Source organism: Pararge aegeria, chromosome 19 (assembly GCF_905163445.1).
Source record: "Pararge aegeria chromosome 19, ilParAegt1.1, whole genome shotgun sequence".
NCBI classification, from domain to species: domain Eukaryota; kingdom Metazoa; phylum Arthropoda; class Insecta; order Lepidoptera; family Nymphalidae; genus Pararge; species Pararge aegeria.
In genome coordinates, this window is record NC_053198.1 from 2,743,640 (window position 1) to 2,762,666 (window position 19,027).

At 36.7% G+C, this 19,027-nt stretch overlaps 2 protein-coding genes across 2 annotated transcripts in view; both read left to right on the plus strand.

The window, feature by feature from the left end:
* Window positions 1-12,387, plus strand: part of LOC120632151 (ubiquinone biosynthesis monooxygenase COQ6, mitochondrial) — a 43,470-nt gene extending 31,083 nt beyond the window's left edge. The window contains exons 4-9 of the mRNA XM_039901956.1: window positions 3,169-3,276; window positions 4,273-4,443; window positions 7,390-7,592; window positions 8,970-9,085; window positions 10,855-11,021; window positions 12,257-12,387. Coding sequence (XP_039757890.1) covers window positions 3,169-3,276; window positions 4,273-4,443; window positions 7,390-7,592; window positions 8,970-9,085; window positions 10,855-11,021; window positions 12,257-12,286 — 795 coding nt within the window. The 3' untranslated portion in view covers window positions 12,287-12,387. The remainder of the gene's footprint in view (window positions 1-3,168; window positions 3,277-4,272; window positions 4,444-7,389; window positions 7,593-8,969; window positions 9,086-10,854; window positions 11,022-12,256) is intronic.
* A 3,041-nt stretch (window positions 12,388-15,428) lies between these two features.
* On the plus strand, window positions 15,429-16,403 carry LOC120632305. The gene is made up of 2 exons (XM_039902148.1): window positions 15,429-15,625; window positions 15,890-16,403. Exons 1-2 carry the CDS (start codon window positions 15,442-15,444, stop codon window positions 16,297-16,299), a joined length of 594 nt encoding a protein of 197 aa, XP_039758082.1. The 5' UTR covers window positions 15,429-15,441; the 3' UTR covers window positions 16,300-16,403.
* Window positions 16,404-19,027: the final 2,624 nt, after the last annotated feature.

Consider the following 19,027-nt stretch of genomic DNA (forward strand, 5'->3'; position numbering starts at 1 on the left):
TCAGGCATGCAGGTTTCCTTACGATGTTCTCCTTAACCGTTGGAGCAAGTGATATTTTAAAACGCACATAACTTAGAAAGGTGCTGGAATGGCGACCCCGCACCGGTAAACGCAGCGTCGGTCGGCCCCCAACGCGGTGGACAGATGACATCAGGCGAGTAGCTAGGAGCCGCTGGAGGCAAGCGGCCCAGGACCTTGTATTGTGGAACTCCCTACAAAAGACCTATGCCCAACAGTGGACGTCAATTGGTTCAGGCGATGATGATGAACTAAGAAAAGTTAGAAGTGCATGCTGATTTTGAACTCGGCCCCCCGAAAGTAAAGTCGAGCTCCTACCCACTGGGCTATCACAAAATGTATATAATCTTACCTAATTCTGCTATATATTTCTAAATGCGAGCGTTATCCACATTCCGCAAGGAATTTACTCTCGACTATGACCGCGACTGCCGAAGTACAAAACTGTATTAGGACCGAACTGAACTTCCAAGAAGCAACAGTGTTATTAAGACTGATTTAAGATGAAAATCACACGAAAAACAGCTGGAAAGCGTCCATTCATTCATCTTAAAGGAACCGCAACTAATAATTGCTTTGATTTCTGAGAAAAATGGCGTTCAAAATATGTGATTTGTGACCGTCGTCCGGCCACTTGCCGTTCCTGAAACTGGGTCGCGACGGTATTTGTGCTAACGGGGTTAGGCTAATATTTATATGTTCCGATGCAAAGGTGGAAAGTAGTGAAGCGAAAAAATACGTAATACTTCGCATCTATATCGAACGACGAGAATAAATCTGTCTGAATAAACGTATTCTCCTACCCGCACGGCTAGCAAGGGCAGGAGAAATCTATCTCCCCGGGAAAGGATAAAAATGTCAAATAAAAATCTTCTTCTACAGCTTTATCAACTCTCACAGCACAAGTGGAAATAATATTCATATTAATAAACGGGGGTAAACTTCTCCTATTCCATTGTCCCGTGCGTTAACACGTTAATTATATAACTTGTCAGGGAATTACAATTGTATAGGTCTGAGTTTAATATGCCTTTCCCGTAACACCTTTGACTGCAATCTCAAAAATAAGAAAATTTGGAAAATCCAAAAGTGCACGACTCATAATGCTCATTTAATTATCAAATATTAAAAAAAAAAGCTGTACTAGGAAAGTGATGCACAGGCGCCCCTGGTGGAATAAAATGAATGAATGAATACACTTTTATTGTACACCACATAAACATAACAAATTAACAGTAAAAATTTAACAAAAGGTATACAATTGGAATGGTGGAATAAAATGTACATAATATCTATAGATATAGATATATCACCATCCATGTTAATTTTACATGGATATATATAGATATACAGTCTTGCAGTTTTCGTTTTTTATTAATTGCAATTAAACTACACTTAATTAATTAATCATTCGCATTCAGTGACCTACAATCGTCGACTAGAATTTAAAAAAAAAAAAATTAACTCAAATAATGGATTTTTTCACAAGTTAGAGTGTTTTCGGGTTTCACACATGACGGACAGGAATTTTTTTTGACCTATATTGGTGTTTTTTTCCAATTCTATTGCAGTAAATCCATTTTTTAAAAGTATGGAATTAATCTCCATTAAATTATCTCGACAATAGTATGCAAAATATCTTGATTCCGTGAACTAGCAAGGCTATAATAATAAAAATAGCCGCCGAAATGAGGCGAAAAAAATTTTTCGATCGTAAAGCACTCTCTGATGCTTCGCATCATCTTTTTAAAGCTCTAAGTGCGCCTAAAATTTTAAGGAATGAATTGCAAGACGACTTTTTGGGAGAATGATAAAAAGCCCTCTTCTGACATACCTGGACAAGTTTTCGTATATATTGCTGTGTCTAGATAGCTAAAAAGTTATAAATATCATTGTAAGATTGTGATGCCTGGCTAAGCTTGCTGGCAGTTGCTGTAACTTCTTCGACCAGGTTGCATTCCAACTTCTCATATAGCCATAGTCCACATTGACGATTGCAGTTATAACCTCTGACCTCGCAATAATTATAAAGTCAACCAATCCACACTAGGCCATCGTGGTGGACTACGGCACAAACCCCTTCTTATTGTAGAGACCCGTGCTCTGTAGTGCGCCGGTAATGGGTTGATATTTCACACACACACACACACACACAGGCACTAATACACTCGCTAGCACACACACTCACACACATGCACTGACACACACACGCATTGACACACACATAATTCTGACATGGACACTTATGACACGTACAAACACAACCACGAGTACTTGGGCATACAAGTGATCTTAATTTCTAGTAGTAAGCTATGTCATCGAGCGGGTTAGTCCTGTTTTCCGAGACACAGTCTCAACTAGTTCGGAGAACAGGTACACTTTTTATCTGTGCAAAATAAAACAAAATTTGTATATATTTTATGTGTTATGTTTAAGTACTTTTGATTCTGTTTTGTTTTTCTTTATGACAATAAAGCATTTTTTCATTAGGAAAAAAAAAGATGAAAATTATATATTTTTCATCTTTATCATATCAACACATTACTACATGGCACGGGTCTCTGATAGGTTTAAGGCTGCCTATTTCAATATAACAAAAACAACGCGGTGCATTTCCTCATATAGCGACAAAAAAATAAGGGGGTAGGTCTTTACAATTAATTGTTCATCGTAAAGTCAACATCTGATTCCGTCGGAGCGAAACTTGCGTACAGATTAAACTGCGGAAGATTTGTTTGGTTTAAGAAATTATAAAATGCACCGTACAGATTCTCCTGCTTTTCGATGAGCATAGCAAATTGAGTCTCGCAAAGTAAAGCCTGCTTCTATCCAAGACAGATGGGCCAGTTCATTTTTTGCGTAAGATCAGCCTCGATGTTCAGACTGGAGATGAAGCCAGCATTCTTGGCACCATTCCTCAAGGTCATAACTTTTTTTTTCTATCTATTTACCTAAGGGACTGTTTATAGATTACCTATTTCAGCTCAATGCCACAGAATATGAATCCTAAATACACTTAAATATTAATCTACATCAATTTGTGAAAATCACCAAGAAATCTATAAAGTTTCATTGTCGAAATTGCCGAACGCACCTCGTTCAATATTTTTTTTTGCAGCCAATTAATAAACATTTTTCTTTAATTTCCAGATTGGAGCTGACGGAGCCAATTCCAAAGTTCGCGAAGCGATGGGAGTGCAGTACATATCCTGGAATTACGATCAGATGGGCATTGTCGCGACACTCCATTTGGCTGAGGTAGTCTACTTTTTTCAACCGAATTTTACTCAAAAACACTAAATATAACACCCAGGTACAATGGGCGGCCTTTACGCTAAAAAGCGATCTCTGCCAGGCAACCCAACAAAGAAATGGGGGAAAAAATTTGACTATGGGGTTAGGTTGTACACAAGAAGAAGTAGTATACAAACGTAACCAAATTTAAAAAAAATACTCATCATTATATACTGCAAAGTATAAGCCTACAACACAAAGGAAAATGACTCAGAAGCAAATTAGGGTGTCATAAAATGCTTTTAAAAAAGAAAGATTATTGATTCGGTTGATTTTTTTTTTTTTATGTTTGTTACCTCAGAACTCCGTTATTTATGTAGAGATTTGAAAAAATCTCTTTTCGCTTCTTACGTCTTACATATCAAAACTCAAAAATTCAAAATTCATTTATTTCAATTAGGCATTAGCACTTTTGAAACGTGAAGTGTGTCTGTTTGTAGTGACTCTACCACCAGTTTGGAAGGCAGATTCTATCGAGAAGAAGCTGACAAGAAACTCAGCAGTCGCTCTTTTCCAACATCAACAATTAACATTTTACATTTTAACATTCACTAGCGGACCCGCGCGACTTCGTCCGCGAATGAGTCGAGTTAAAAAAATAGACGTATGTCCAATATAAATGAATCCTAGCTAGATCGATTTATCGCCCCCGAAACCGCCTGTATACTAAATTTCATAAAAATCGTTGGAGCCAATTCCGAGATTCCAATTATATATATATATATATACAAGAATTGCTCGTTTAAAGATATAAGAATTTTTCTTGTGAAGAGATAAGGTAGAGGAAGGTATTTTGGAGGCGCAGCGTTGGTCGACCCCCAACGAGGTGGACAGACGACATTAAGCGAGTCGCAGGTAGCCGCTGGATCCAAGCGGCACAGAACCGTGGAATTTGGAACTCCCTACAAAAGACCTAACTTACTACGCTTTTAACTAACTTTAAAACATTCTACGTTACAGGAGAGTGAGAACACGACAGCATGGCAGCGGTTCTTACCAACGGGACCTGTGGCGCTATTACCGCTGGACTCCAAACGCAGCTCGCTCGTGTGGTCGATGACAAAAGCCCAATCTAAAGAACTGCTCAGTTTACCAGAGGAGAGTTTCGTGGACGCATTGAACGATGCGCTGGTGAGATCTCATGATACCATCTATCATCACCATCTCCAATCGTCAAAATTCTAAATTCTAAATTCAAAAATTCTAAATTCATTTATTTCAAGTAGGCCTAATATAAGCACTTTTGAAATGTCAAGTCAGTCTGTTTGTAGTGACTCTACCGCCGGTTCGGAAGGCAGATTGAGAAGAGGGCTGTCCGAGCAATATATTAAATGGACCCGAGAGAGTCTTTCAGCGATAAATTTAAAGTAGCTAAAACGATTACGACAATGCATAATCAATACATATTTGAAAATTTTACTTATGTACATAAAAATAGAACAAATTTTAAAAAGAAAGTGGACTGTAACAATATTAATATTAGAAGTAAAACTAAACTTGTAGTGCAGTTTACTAGGCTGCATAAAATTAGTAATTCATTTAAGGGTAATTGTATATCTTCTTATAACAAATTACCAGATGAAATCCTTGAGATACTCCGAGCATAGCTCTCTCCATCGCCCGCTGAGTGACTCTGAGCCTTCTTATGAGGCCCATAGTTAACGGCCATGTTTCAGAGCCATAGGTCATCACTGGCAACACGCACTGTTCGAAAACTTTTGTCTTCAGGCACTGAGGGATATTTGAAGAAAAGATGTCACGAAGTTTTTTCAACATTTGTCTATTTATATTCACTTATAAAAGCAATAAAGAATAAAAAGTGACATTTTAAGTTGGAGAATCACTCGGAGTGCGTAAACTGACAGTAATACCCACCTCAACGCTTCGCTTATGTGGCGTGCAACAGAAATTATTAAACCGAATATATACGGCAACAAAACCGAATAATTTGGCCGAACGAAAGGATAAACAAACATAACAAAATTCACAATTCATAATATCAGTATGGGTTCGCATACATCTCAAAAAGAACAACTACTTTAAAGCATTTACGTTGTAAATGTTGTTTCTAAGGCAGCGATAGATGGCAGCACAAATACATTGTGTCGCGCTATCGTTTGGTTCTGCGTAAACCCCTATATAGTGCGTCGAGGCGTTGGGATGTTGACATCGAAATACATCGTAATTATCGTGATGAAATTAGCTTTTTTGGAAAATCATTCTTCGCATTCGAAGACATGATTTTGAAGACATTTTATTTTGTTATATTAAGTACGCGTTCATCCGCAACATAGTCCTCGTATGGAAACACGTTTAAAAATATATAAATAATGCTTTCGCCAATTTTTTTTTATTTTGAACTTTTATAGAAGAATAAGCCCACGGCCCACCAAGTAGCATTGTAGCAGCGTGATGGGTTAAGCCTGTGCCCCTGTCGGACGTTAATAGGCTGCGGATGATAGGAAGCTCTCAAGATATTTAAATATCAATTTTTAAGTTATTTTGAAGTATCCAAAAAATATCTTATTTTTGCACAAATGAAAGGTTTTAGGGTGTGCATGGCCGCATTCGTGACGTCATAGGCGAATTAGAGTTCTTGCAACTCCTTGTTACATTTTATTTTATTTGTTATTGGAAATGATAACATGCAACTTTGCAACTGATATATTATGAAAATTACGCTTAATTGTATAGCTCAATTAGGAGACGTTGACTTAAAAGTTGTACTTAACAATTATTAATTGTAAAGTCAACATCTCCTGAGGATGCACCGTTTTCGGCGAGCGAAACGTGCGTAGAGGGGTCAGTGCCAATGATCTGTTTGGTGTGGCGCATAAGGATTGAAGAAATAATAAATATCACCATACAGATTTTCCTGCTTTTCGCGGAGTATAGGAAATTAAGCTCAATTTGTGTTTTTTTTAATGGTCGTGTCTTTCTTCTCTTGTCTTCTTTCTCCTTTTCCTGTATCTCTAAATACTTTGCGACAGTCGCCCAGTTTTTTCCGTCTTCAAAATTTTATGCACCAAACTTTCAGCATTAAATTCTCCGATTTCCTCACGCAAAGTAACGCCTGCTTCTATCCAATATTTGCAACTGATAGTATGAAATCACAAAATACTTAAAATACGCAGAGATTTGCGAAGTTCAAGCGATACAAAATTATGTAGTAATTATAAGTTTATATAAAACGTAAGCTTGGAGAAAAATTCTATTATAATGTTAATGATTACTTAAACGATAAAAAAGCTTGGGTGTGAATGGCTCCAACTTCATAGCTTAATATTAATTTTCTGTGACTAGATGCTGATACCAAAAAAAATAATTTACCCGGCTAAGTTTGTTGTGGGCTCTTCTTAGACCAGGGCGCGTTTGGAACCCTCGTAGCTTTAGGTTTAAGTTGGCGAACGAAGTTATCACTATCCCCTTACAATTATGTAAACATATATGTATGATCGATTCATAAGTGCCTGTTATAGGCATACATGAATAAACAAAATTATATAGACGTGACGTCATAATTTTGAATTCCGCGTTTCCCCCTGTCATAGCGGATCGCTAGTTTTTTTTTGCAGTTTTGAATAGCAATCTAAATTGACGGCCGACTGGCGCAGTGGGCAGCTACCCTGCTTTCTGAGTCCTAGGCCGTGGGTTCGATTCCCACAACTGGAAAATGTTTGTGTGATGAACATTAATGTTTTTCAGTGTCTGGGTGTTTATCTGTATATTATAAGTTTTTATGTGTATTATATTCATAAAAATATTCAACAGCTATCTTAGTACCCATAACACAAGCTACGCTTACTTTGGGGCTAGATGGTGATGTGTGTATTGTCGTAGTATATTTATTTATTTATTTAATCTCATTTAGAATTTCATAATACGTGTTCATTAGATACTAAAATACAATATTATTATTATTTTTTTTATTTATTAACTTTTCAAGGGTAACAGACAGTATTATTAGACATAAAAGTAATGCCGTATTTTTGTATCACATAAACCAATGAAGTTTCCATCCAATTATAGCGGTCGTTTGTCGATTTGTTGCTCACCACGCGTATTCTTTGCTTCCAGTGGAAAGAATACCCTCGCAGCAGTGCAGTGGACGCGTGTGTGTCGTGGGTGGGCTCAGTGCTGAAGCAAGTTGGTTTGCCGGACGGAGCCCAAAGGCAGTTACCGCCGAGTGTGCGCGCCATCGCCCCCGGCTCGCGGGCCGCCTTCCCCCTTGGCTTCGGCCACAGCACCAAATACGTGGCTCCCGGAGTCGCGCTCATTGGGCGAGTTCATTGTTTCATAAACCTTGTTAATGTGTTCATGCGTGTGACTTTATCACAAAGAGTTCACGCTACACGCCTTTGGAACTTACCAGAACATTTTAGACACTGCAGATCGGTGCACTCTTTTAAACACAATGTAAAGGAGCATTATCTATCGTTGTCATAGTATATTTATCACTGTTGTCAAAGAGCAACTGCTGAGTTTCTTGCCGGCTTCTTCTCGGTAGAATCTGCCTTCCGAACCGGTGGTAGAATCACTACAAACAGACAGACTTGACGTTTCAAAAGTGCTTATATTAGGCCTACTTGAAATAAATGAATTTTGAATTTTGAATTTTTTTTAACTGTTTACTTATTATAGATAAATATTATTTATATTATATGAATATTTATTATATTTTCGCTCTTTTCTCCTTTTTCCACGGTCCGTTGTTCGGTACTCCAACATTAATAAAGTAAAAATATATATATTATATATTTATTATATTATTTTTAAGTATTTTTTATATATAGTATCTTCAAATTTTATTGTATTAGTATGTAGAATTTTGTTATTATTTAGATACATTGAATATCCTTAGTAGTTATTATGAAGTATATTGTACCTTTATTTGACCTATAAATAATCTTACTCACATCCCGGGGTAGCTGGAAGAGATCTGTTATAGAGATAGCTTATCTCCTTTGTACACTTCATGTATCTTATGTTCACAATCACAATTTATGGTACATAAATAAATAAATAATCGTTATCTCGCTTAGGTACATCGTGACCATCATCATGTCAACCAATCGACGTTCACTGCTGGGCATAGGTCTTTGGTAGGGAGTTCCACAATACACGCAACGTTTTAAAAATTTCTTACTTAACTTTGACGCCATCGTCTCAGTTTTTATTGATCCAATGTAATCTGATCATAAATAAATGAAAATAAATTAAATTAAACTATGTAAAATTTATAGCTAATAAATAAATAAATAAATAACGCTCGCGGTAAGCGGTGATAGCGCATTGGGTCGACTTCGAACCCCAGCACGCAACTCTAACTTTTCTAAGTTATGTGCTGTTGAACGGTGAAGGAAAACATCGTGAGGACACCTGCATGCCTGAGAGTTCTACATAATGTTCTCGAAGGTGTGTGAAGTAAACCAATCCGCACTGGGCCAGCGTGGTGGACGACGGTCTTAACCCAACCTAATTGTGGGAACAGACCCGTGCCCTGTAGTGGGCCGATAATGTGTTGATATGAAAAAGCCGCGGGTCGCAGCTAGTATTTCATATTGAATAGATTAAAAGGCCCTCTGGTGAGATGTAAATAATTATAAAAATAACATTTACAGGATTGTCACTCATTCTGTAACAAATAACATTTACAGGGATGCCGCTCATCGAGTTCATCCCTTGGCAGGCCAGGGGGTGAACCTGGGCTTCGGAGACATAAAGGACCTCACGCAATTCCTGTCGGATGCTCTTTACACTGGATTAGATTTAAGTAAGTGCACGTTCTATATCTACGAAACTTCGCTTGTATTGACTTATTTTGCTTTTATATGTGTGTCTATGCGTGTGAACGTGTGAGTAAATTAGTATATGCGTATGAACGTGTGAGTAAATTAGTCCATGCGTGTGAACGTGTGAGAAAATTATTTTTTTATTATTGGACCATAAACTTTTTGCATTTGCCATGTTATTTCAAAGCTAATCCAAAACGTCCTCAGTGTTTACTTATAACAACCCTATTCAAAATAAAAGACCGACACGCGCATAGTACCTACGCTACGCGACGAGTACCTAATAAAGTGACTGTAGTCACATGATTTTAATTTTGCATGTGATGTTAGGGCTGTATCCAATTTCTTAAAATATGTAGTAAAAATTATGGCAGCGGTTTACTCAAATACTATTAGGATTTCGGTGTCGCATATAAGTCTCAGAGACAGTACTAGTAATCAACTTGACTAGACATTTTGGTATTGGCTGACATTTGAGGACATGCTTTAATAATATGATATTAAATTTAGTTATAACTATTTATTTAAACTCTTTATTTGTATACCACAACATTTAAAATATAACAAAAACAGAAACATCGAAAGAAGTAGTAATACAAAAGGCGGCCTTATCGCTTAATAGCGATCTCTGCCAGGCAACCTTAGAATTAGGAAAAAAAAGAGGAGAATAGACTGCTGGTGGTACAAATATTAAAATACATACATGCAAATAACTACATGCTAATACATAAACTAGTGTGCACAAATAGATAAAAAGTAAATAATATAATAAATAAATAAATATAAAAATAAACTAATATATATAATAACAACACTTACATAATTAAATACTTTTAACATACAATAAATGAGTAAGTACATATATACATACTATTAAAAGTCGTTAACAATATAATGGGCCTTAACTGCTCTTTTAAATATCGCCAGTGATTTGGATCGTCGTATGCTCAATGGAAGCGCATTCCAAAATTCCACAGCTCGTACGCTAAACGAACGCTTATAAAATTTTGTCCTATGATAAGGCATACACAGCGTCAGCGCACGGCACGATCTTACACCAGATTGCTCACCAAGAAAAGTGAACTTCTCTTTTAAATACGAGGGAGTATTTAGATGAAATAACACACAGTACAGAAGAGAAAGTACATGCATATCCCGGCGACGACGAATAGGAAGCCACTTGAGTTTTTGTCGAAATTCGGAAACATGGTCATATTTGCGAAGGCCAAATATGAACCGAATAGCAAGATTTTGAAGACGCTCAAGTTTATTAAGCTGATCCTCGGTCAGATTAAGAAAGCTTGCATCCGCATAATCGAGAATAGATAGAAAGAGAGAATGTGCTAGCATAACTTTGGTCGGAATTGGAAGAAATGATTGCAGCCTTCGCAACGAGCTCATCGCCACAAACACTTTCTGACTCAGCTCTTTGACATGCGCTGTCCATGACAATTCCCGGTCGAGGTATACACCAAGATCTTTAACAGAGTCACAAAAAGGAATAGCGATGCCATTATAAATAACTATGGGAACCAAATTGTATTTGAAATTAATTGCGTTATCATAGTATTATTATATTAGTTTTAAAATAATGTTAATGATTTTTGCACGCCAATTTTCGCTGAATATGAAGATCATGAATTAAGCATAACTTTTTTTTTTTTGTTTCATGTTCAAGCAAAATTTAATAAATAAATAATTTACACGTTGTATAATGGTACGCTCGGTTAATAAATGCTTTGATCTCCAGCGCACTCCAGCTCATTAGAGAAGTATGAGAGCTCTAGGCAGAGACACAACGTGCCAACGCAGCTGGCCGTGGACGCCTTGTACCGGTTGTACGGACAAGAGTTACCGCCCTTCGTTCTAGCGCGCAGCGTCGGCCTGCAGATCACCAACGCCCTACATCCCATAAAGGTACTGAAACTGTCTCTGACATCATACATCAACTCGTTAGCGGAGTACGACAGCTCGAAGGTGGGACGCAACGTGCCCACACAGGCAGTCTTAATGTGTCTGACATCATTCATCAACTCTTTAGAGGAGTACGACAGCTCGAGGCGGGGATGCAACGTGCCCACACAGATAGTCTAATTGTCCATGACATAATTCATCAACTTATTAGATAAGTACGAGAGCTTTAGGCAGGAACACTACGTGCCCACGCAGGTTCTCTTATTACTATTTCTGACATCATTCACCAAATCTATAGAGGAGTACGAGAGCTAAAGTTGGGGACACAACGTGGCCACGCTGGTACTCTAATTACAGTTTCTGACATCATTCATCAACTGGTTAGAGGAGTACGAGAGCTAAAGTTGGGGACACAACGTGGCCACTCAGGTATTCTTAATTACTGTTTCTGACATCATTCATCAACTTGTTAGAGAATTGCGAGAGCTTGAGGCAGGAACACATGTTGCCCACACAGGTACTCTAACAGTTTCTGACACTGTTCATCAACTCGTTAGAGGAGTACGAGAGCTCTTGGCAGAAACCCTCATGACCACACAAGCATTCTAACTGTATCTAACATCATTCATCAACTCTAGAGGAGTACGAAAGCTTGCGGCACGGACGCAACGTGCCAACACAGGCGCTTTAACTGTCTCTGAAATTAACTATCAAATATTTTCTTATATTTTTAAAACATACTTACGACTAAAACGGACAAGTGAGAAAAAATGGATTACATATACACGTAGTCATAAGCCGTAGTAGTACCAGTACTACTACGGCTTATGACACTACGTGACTATGACATTGGTAACTTGGCTGGCCAAGTTAACAATGTCAGTCAGTATTCAGTAGTAGTAAGCTGACAGTTTTCGTCCGCCATGCTTTTATCTGCCGCCAAGCACCCCTTCTGGGTTCCGGTCTGAAGGGCGGCCTTATCGCTACTAAGCGATATATTCTAGTTCTATCTTTGTATTTCTATTGTTTTTTTTTCTTACTTCATTGTGGTGTACAAATAAAGAGTTAAATAAAAGTGTTACTACAAGCATATGAGTATTACCACCTACCTCTCAGAGCTTTATAGACACAGGGTGAAACCCTGTAGATAGTTGGTTACCCACTTACCATCAGGTGGGCCATCTGCATGGTAAGCTGTCAATAATTACTGAAAATAATTTATAAAATGTTTGTTTCAGAGATTGTTAATGTCCCACGCAACGACCTAAACATTGTGGAAGACGGACTGAGTGTTTTCAGTATGTGTGCTAGGTATTATAATTATTAGAAGTGTAAATATGTTATTTGTTCACAAATAAATGATTGTTTTCATAAATTTCCTTCGTTTCCTTTTAATTTTAACTTTTATTGTATATATATGCTATTTTATATCAAATTACCAAATGAAATCTTTGAGATGTCTCTCAATAAGTTCAATGTTTATATAAAACGTAAGCTTACAGAAAAATACTATTATAATGTTCAGGATTACTTAAACGATAAAAAAGCTTGGGTTTGAGTTGCTCTAACTTCATAGCTTAATATTAATTTACTTTGAGATGGTGATAACAAAAAATATCCGGCTAAAATTGTTGTGAGCTCTTCTTAGACCAGGGCGCGTTTGGAACTCTCGTAACTTTATGTTTAAGTTGGCGAACGAAGCTATCACCATTATGTAACAATTATGTTAAGATATATTTATGAAAGCTTCATAAGTGCCTGTGATAGGCCTATATACCCGTTACACATTACCGTTACTTTCGGTTGATACTTTGAAAAAGTTACGTTTATTTTTAAGTCTGGTTGCAAAAGAAATAACGGAACACAATAGTGTACTTCTAAATATAGCCCACAGGAACAAAATTGTGTTTTGGACTCTTAGCATTATTCTCAGCTCATACAAGACTAGGTAACTCAAAAAAAAAACAAAATTCATATTTCAAGTAGGCCTACTTTATAAGCACTTTTAAACGTCAAGTATGTATGTTTGTAGTGACTCTAACACCGGTTCGGAAAGCAGATTCTACCGAGAAGAGCCAACAAGAAACTCAGTAGTTGCTCTTGTCCAACATCAGTGTGCATACTCATTGGGACGGACGTAATGTTTGCTCCACAGAATTAAGAACATACAGAATCTGTGTACACGACTAACATTGAAAATACCAAGGACCACAACACTCATTGTGCTGTTTTGGCACTACGAAAAGCCATAAATCAAAGAAGAAGACCACAACACTGATAGTTTTTCCCGAACCGGTGTTTAGTCACTCCATTTAATTAGCAGGTGACATTAATTATTTTAACTCTTATGTTCTAAACATTTTCCATTAAATGAGCAAAATCGGAAAAGTTAGTAAGCTAGCAACATTCCGCGTATGTGAAATGAGACGTGCTCTGGGCGTGTTCTCTGTTTTTTGACGAAATGCACTGCATGCAATAATGGCTGAATGAGGATTCTTTATGTTCTTAATTCTGTGGTATTTTTCGTGGTTTTGATAACTCAGAGTAGAGAAACCTTTTAAATCTCAGATCAATGAGGACATAAACACTACGGTATTTGTGCATTAATAGTTTATAGGGCCGAAACACATAACGCAAACTGCTTATTTTTGCGGCGCCGCAACGCCAAAATCGGCAGTTGCGTTGCCGCGTTGCGGCGTCGCGAAACAGGGCATTATGGTAGGGTAACCATTTTCTCGTGATTTTTGAGTGTGGATAGACGTCTCTCTGCGATGGATCGTAATAAACTTATTGCTTATTTGTTATTAAGAAGACATTATTCTATCTTAAAAATACGGCAAAGAAGATACTGGATACATCCATTAAGTAAGGGTATGAATCCAAATGGCGAGTTCTTTTCTAAAAAATACGAAGCATTAAAGATAGACGAAAAAAAATTTGTTGCCTACTTTAGAATGAGTATATCATCATTTGAAGAGCTATTAAGCGAGTTATCAAAATATATACAGAAGAAAAAAAATAAAGGAAGGAAACCAGTTACTGCTTTGGAAATGCTGGGCTTAACTTTAAGGTATAAACAAATAGGTTTCTTATTTTTTTTTTATTGATGTTTATGGCACTCGGAATCAAATGTTTAGTTTTATTTGTACCCCTGGCTTTATACACCTGTGGTACTAGCGGGGTGTCGATAAAAATTTTGCATCACTAGTGTTCATGGTTTGGGGGTACCTAGTGGTACAAAGCCAGGTTCAAATGAAACAAGACAGAATCAAATTAAGCTTTTTGCATTATACAATTTTCTTACTTTAAGAATACTTTAATAGGCCTTAAAAAATGTAATGATCAATTTAAGAAAAATCAAACTCCTCATCTTGTGAAACATAGGAAGTAGCTGACGTTTCGTCCAGTAAAAATGGTGAATTTATTGGACGTTGTTGGTTTGATGATGAGGTAGTCCTCTGTTCAGTAATCGAACTTCCAGGAGTAGAAGTGTGGTAGCCACTCTGAACCGTATTATCGTATCTCATAGTTGAATATCCTTGATTATAACCCTGATGCTGATATTCTTGATTATAGCCGTGATGTGTATTTTGATGAATTGAAGGTTGAAGAATGTCCGTTAATATTTGAAGCACCCGACTTTGAAATATCAATGTTTGATTCTCATTTAACGATTGTAGAGATGGTAAAATCCCCTTGAAAAAATGCAAATGTCTATTCTCCGGTGTTTTTAATATTGCCAATAAATCTTCTTCAATATCATCCTTATCATCTGCCTTTCGTTTTCGTGGTTGACTTTTATAACGAGGCAATGCCGTTATTTCATTCTCAATATCTCCTTCCGCTACACATAAACTGGAATCAGTTGCATTTTGTAAAACCTTTTTCAAAAACTGTAATTGTTTATTCAAGTGATATTCTTTAATTTTTGCAGCTCCAGCTCCTGATCGATTGGCATCTTTTAGTTTTTTTTGATATTTAGCAAAATTATCTTTTATGGCCTTCCACTTCTTGACTAAATCATTACCTGCAACAAATAACTTCACAAGTGAAAAATAGTAATAAAGACTAAAATTCCCTAGATTCCATTTATACTACATATAAAATTACATATAAAATTTGATATAACTTTCATAAGTACTTTCGGTCCATCCAATTTCATATAAATGGCTGGCCGCCGAAAAAGAACAATTTTCTGCTTTTTCTTGACTTAGGCAAGTTAAAAACTGATTGACTTTGCCTAGAACAACCATAATGTAAAATATTTCTTGAGTACTTCTTTGAAAAACTACCTGTCTATCTTTGAAAATCTATTCCTTTAGCAACACTATTACCTGCGCAGTTTGAGTTTGATTATACCTACATTTGTATTATTTTATTATTTGCCTACTAATTATTATTTCATTTTAGATTCTTTAAAACCATGCATACGAATTACTTCCGAGGAGCAAGTACAATAGCAAAAATTGTAAGGACAGTTTGTCGCGCCATATGGAAACATCTATCAAGTCAAAATATACCTCCTATAACAAAACAGGTTCTAGAAGATGTCGCTATTGAGTTTGACAAGAAAGCAAATTTTCCTAACTGCATAGGAGCTCTTGATGGTAAACATGTCCGTATTACATGTCCTGCGCACAGTGGATCACTGTTTTACAATTATAAGGGCTATAATTCAATAGTTTTATTAGCTCTTGTAGATTCTAGATATAGATTCATTTTTGTCGATATAGGAGCGTATGGCAAGGAAAGTGACTCCACCGTTTTCCAGAACTCTAAACTTTATGATTTGATTATGACACGCAAATTACCTATTCCTGTACCAAAGCCTTTACCAGGTTCTCAAAATGAAACTCCATTTGTTTTTGTAGGAGATGAAGCATTCTCAATTTCGAATAACGTCATGCGCCCTTACTCAGGGAAACATTTGTCGGTACAACAAAGAGTTTACAATTATCGACTGAGTCGTGCCCGAAGATATGTCGAGTGCGCTTTTGGCATCCTAGCCAATAAATGGCGCATATTTCATCGATCTATGAATGTGCAATACGAATTTGCGACAGACATTATCAAGGCATGTTGTGTAATGCACAACTTTGTTTTGAATCGAGATGGAGTACAAGCGACCGATGACATTATCTTTGATGATTCTGATCTGCAAATGTTGCATTTGCCCACAGCAAATGAAAATAATTTAAGCCCACATCTAATACGGAATGATTTTTGTAATTACTTTTCCAGTGATGTTGGCGCCCTAAGTTGGCAATTAAACAAAATATGAATGTTCGTATACCTACTCAGTTCAAAATACAAATAATACCTTAATACATTTGATTCAAACTATTTAACATGTTGTGAACTGCGAATAAACAATTTAAATGGCAATTTGGTTTTATTTATAGTATTTGTTTACCTTTTTGAATAAGAGCGCGAGAAAAAATATAATTTTAACTTAGAGAAAATCTTTTGCATAGGGCATTAAAATAAATGGTGTATTTCATATGATTAAAAAAAAAAAGATACATGCTACTTACATTAAACTACAATTTTTACAATTTTAACCGCGGATCAGATTTTTACGTTTTTACTACAGTAAAAATTGTAGTTTTATTGTGAATAGTGATCGCGTAAACCTAAGACAATACTATGTTACTACTTACCCAGTTTTGATTTTTCGGTTGAGTTTTTTTCCTTGTAATCAACATAAACGATCTCACAAATGCTTTTCCATGCTTCTTGTTTTATAAATTTGTCTTTATAGGTTTCGTCACTAGTATCCCACAAACAACGGTGTTCCTGAACCGAAGATATAAACAGATCGACGTCAACGTCAGACATTTTAATTTTAAAACTGCTTCTCGGTTGACACGTGTTGTTTGCAAGAGTGTTAGAAACAAACTGCATCCTTGTCAACAAGTATGACGTCATAACGCTGGAATTCGCGTCGTGCGTTGCGGCGCCGCACCGCTATAGCGCACTGCCGATTTCAGCGGCGCGGCACCGCAACGCGCTTATGTGTTTCGGCCCATAAAGCCATGTGTACACATGTAGGTCAAAGAGGATGCCCCTACAACGATGTATATTATGGACAAATATTATACAACAGCGCAGTGAGCGCACCCTATTAGCGATGGGTAATATTATCTTTGAAAACGTTTGTGCTTTTATGACAACATGAGTCACTAGATGGCGTTGTACATCACGTACTTATCTCATGTACTTATCTCGCGAATATGTTATTGATGGAACATGCACAAAGACAAAAGGTTAACCAATTCATAACGCCTATTTGATATAGCGTTACTAAGTTTAACACGATTGGTTAAGTAGGTACGTTTGAATAATTTCACATAACGATTCAAGATATGCTTTAGGCTTATTAAATACCAACAGCTAGATATAACTTCTTTTATTATATTATACCTAGGTAGATACTCTACCTACTTATTTATAAAGTCAAAGTGAAACAACCTATTTCCTGGATTTGAGTGACATGAGCAATAAAAAGTTCTGGGCGGAAGTATTGGTTTTGTTCTTTAATGACAAAAACATGATTGCAAATAAACTTCCTTACCACAGGTCTAACTTCCGCATAAAATTTGCAGTCGAGCAAAATATAAATACCTAGGTACTCATTGTAAATGAATTTCCGGGAGGAATATCCTCTCAGCACCGACCCATATTCTTTCATCTTTTTAACTAGAGTTTATGCCATGCTATCTATAGGTATTAATAAAAGAAAACTGCAGAGTCTGTTTATTTTGTCGACCGTGATAAACTCAAAAACCACTGGTTTGAATTGAAAAAAGATATTTGTGGCTGATGGTTCAACTAACGAGGAATTCTATATAATATATGCTACCTACATAGCCTTTCTCGAGCGGAGCAGTAATGTCATGATTTATGAATCCCCTGTGGTGGATTTGAAATAAAAAGGTAGGACAGGACAAGACGTAGATAGAAACTAAGTAGACTTCAAAGAAATTTTAGATTATTAGACAAATGTAGGTACCTACCTACTTTTCGAGTTTAACAACAAAATAAAGGGCTATAGGTATATACCTAAATACATAAAATTATATTAAAAAGGTCGGTACCTACCTACCTACTTAGTTTCCAAAAATATTAAGTTAGGTATTCTTTTCCTTACTGTCCTACCCTTTTCTTGACCGTAGTTTAAAATGTTTGAGGATTAAGACCTACAAAATTCTAACAAGCCTGTATGGTAATTTGTTTAGGCGTGTGATAATCGCAGAAACTGTTGAGCAGGTAGGTACCTACTTGTTAAGCCCACGTTAAGTCGTGAAAGGGCTTATCAATTGGCATTGTTAAAAACAGGTCAATAACGTTCACCATATTTTTTTTAAATACTACTTTTAGCTACGGATGTGGGAAAGTTCGTTACTTCCTACCGACACGTGCGTCAAGGGACCTTAACGAGTGCAACCGTAGGAAAACGCCCCTCGTGCGTCAGACTTAGGGTGACCACGCATCCTACTCATAATTGCAAAATAGGAATCTATCTATACTATAGAATCTATAGATCCCCGTTATCTGACGTCATCTGAACGTGGGCCTTCTATAGGACTTATAGGTCCCCGATTTCTGACGTCATTCTGTCGTAGGTGGTCTATGATCACGGGGGCGTTCGGAATAAGCTCCAGGTACCTACTACAAAACCCGCACACAGTAAAAACATTAACTTAAGCAGACCTTAGGTTGACCTCCCCACCTTATGATTTGCAAGATTACGAATTTGGCGTCTTAGAAACATGTGAAACTGACTGATATAGTTACTAACTTGTGATTGAATCGTTACAAGCATTGGAGCATAGAATGTCAAAGCTTAAATCAAAATAATAAACTTAATTATTGGCTAAGTTGATTAATAAATATGTATTATTATATTACCTGGAAATTTCTACAGTTCTTGTTGCCACCAACAGTTATTATAATATAGTTATTGAAAAATATTGCGAAACTACAAAAAAAAGAACATTTCATATTCC

Excerpts from the sequence above, each read along its gene's own strand:
- LOC120632305 (XM_039902148.1), top strand. The coding sequence starts at position 15,442 with ATGCATACGAATTACTTCCGAGGAGCAAGTACAATAGCAAAAATTGTA. Across the intron at positions 15,626-15,889 it reads CTGCATAGGAGCTCTTGATG|GAGATGAAGCATTCTCAATT; the intron begins GTAAACATGTCC and ends TTGTTTTTGTAG.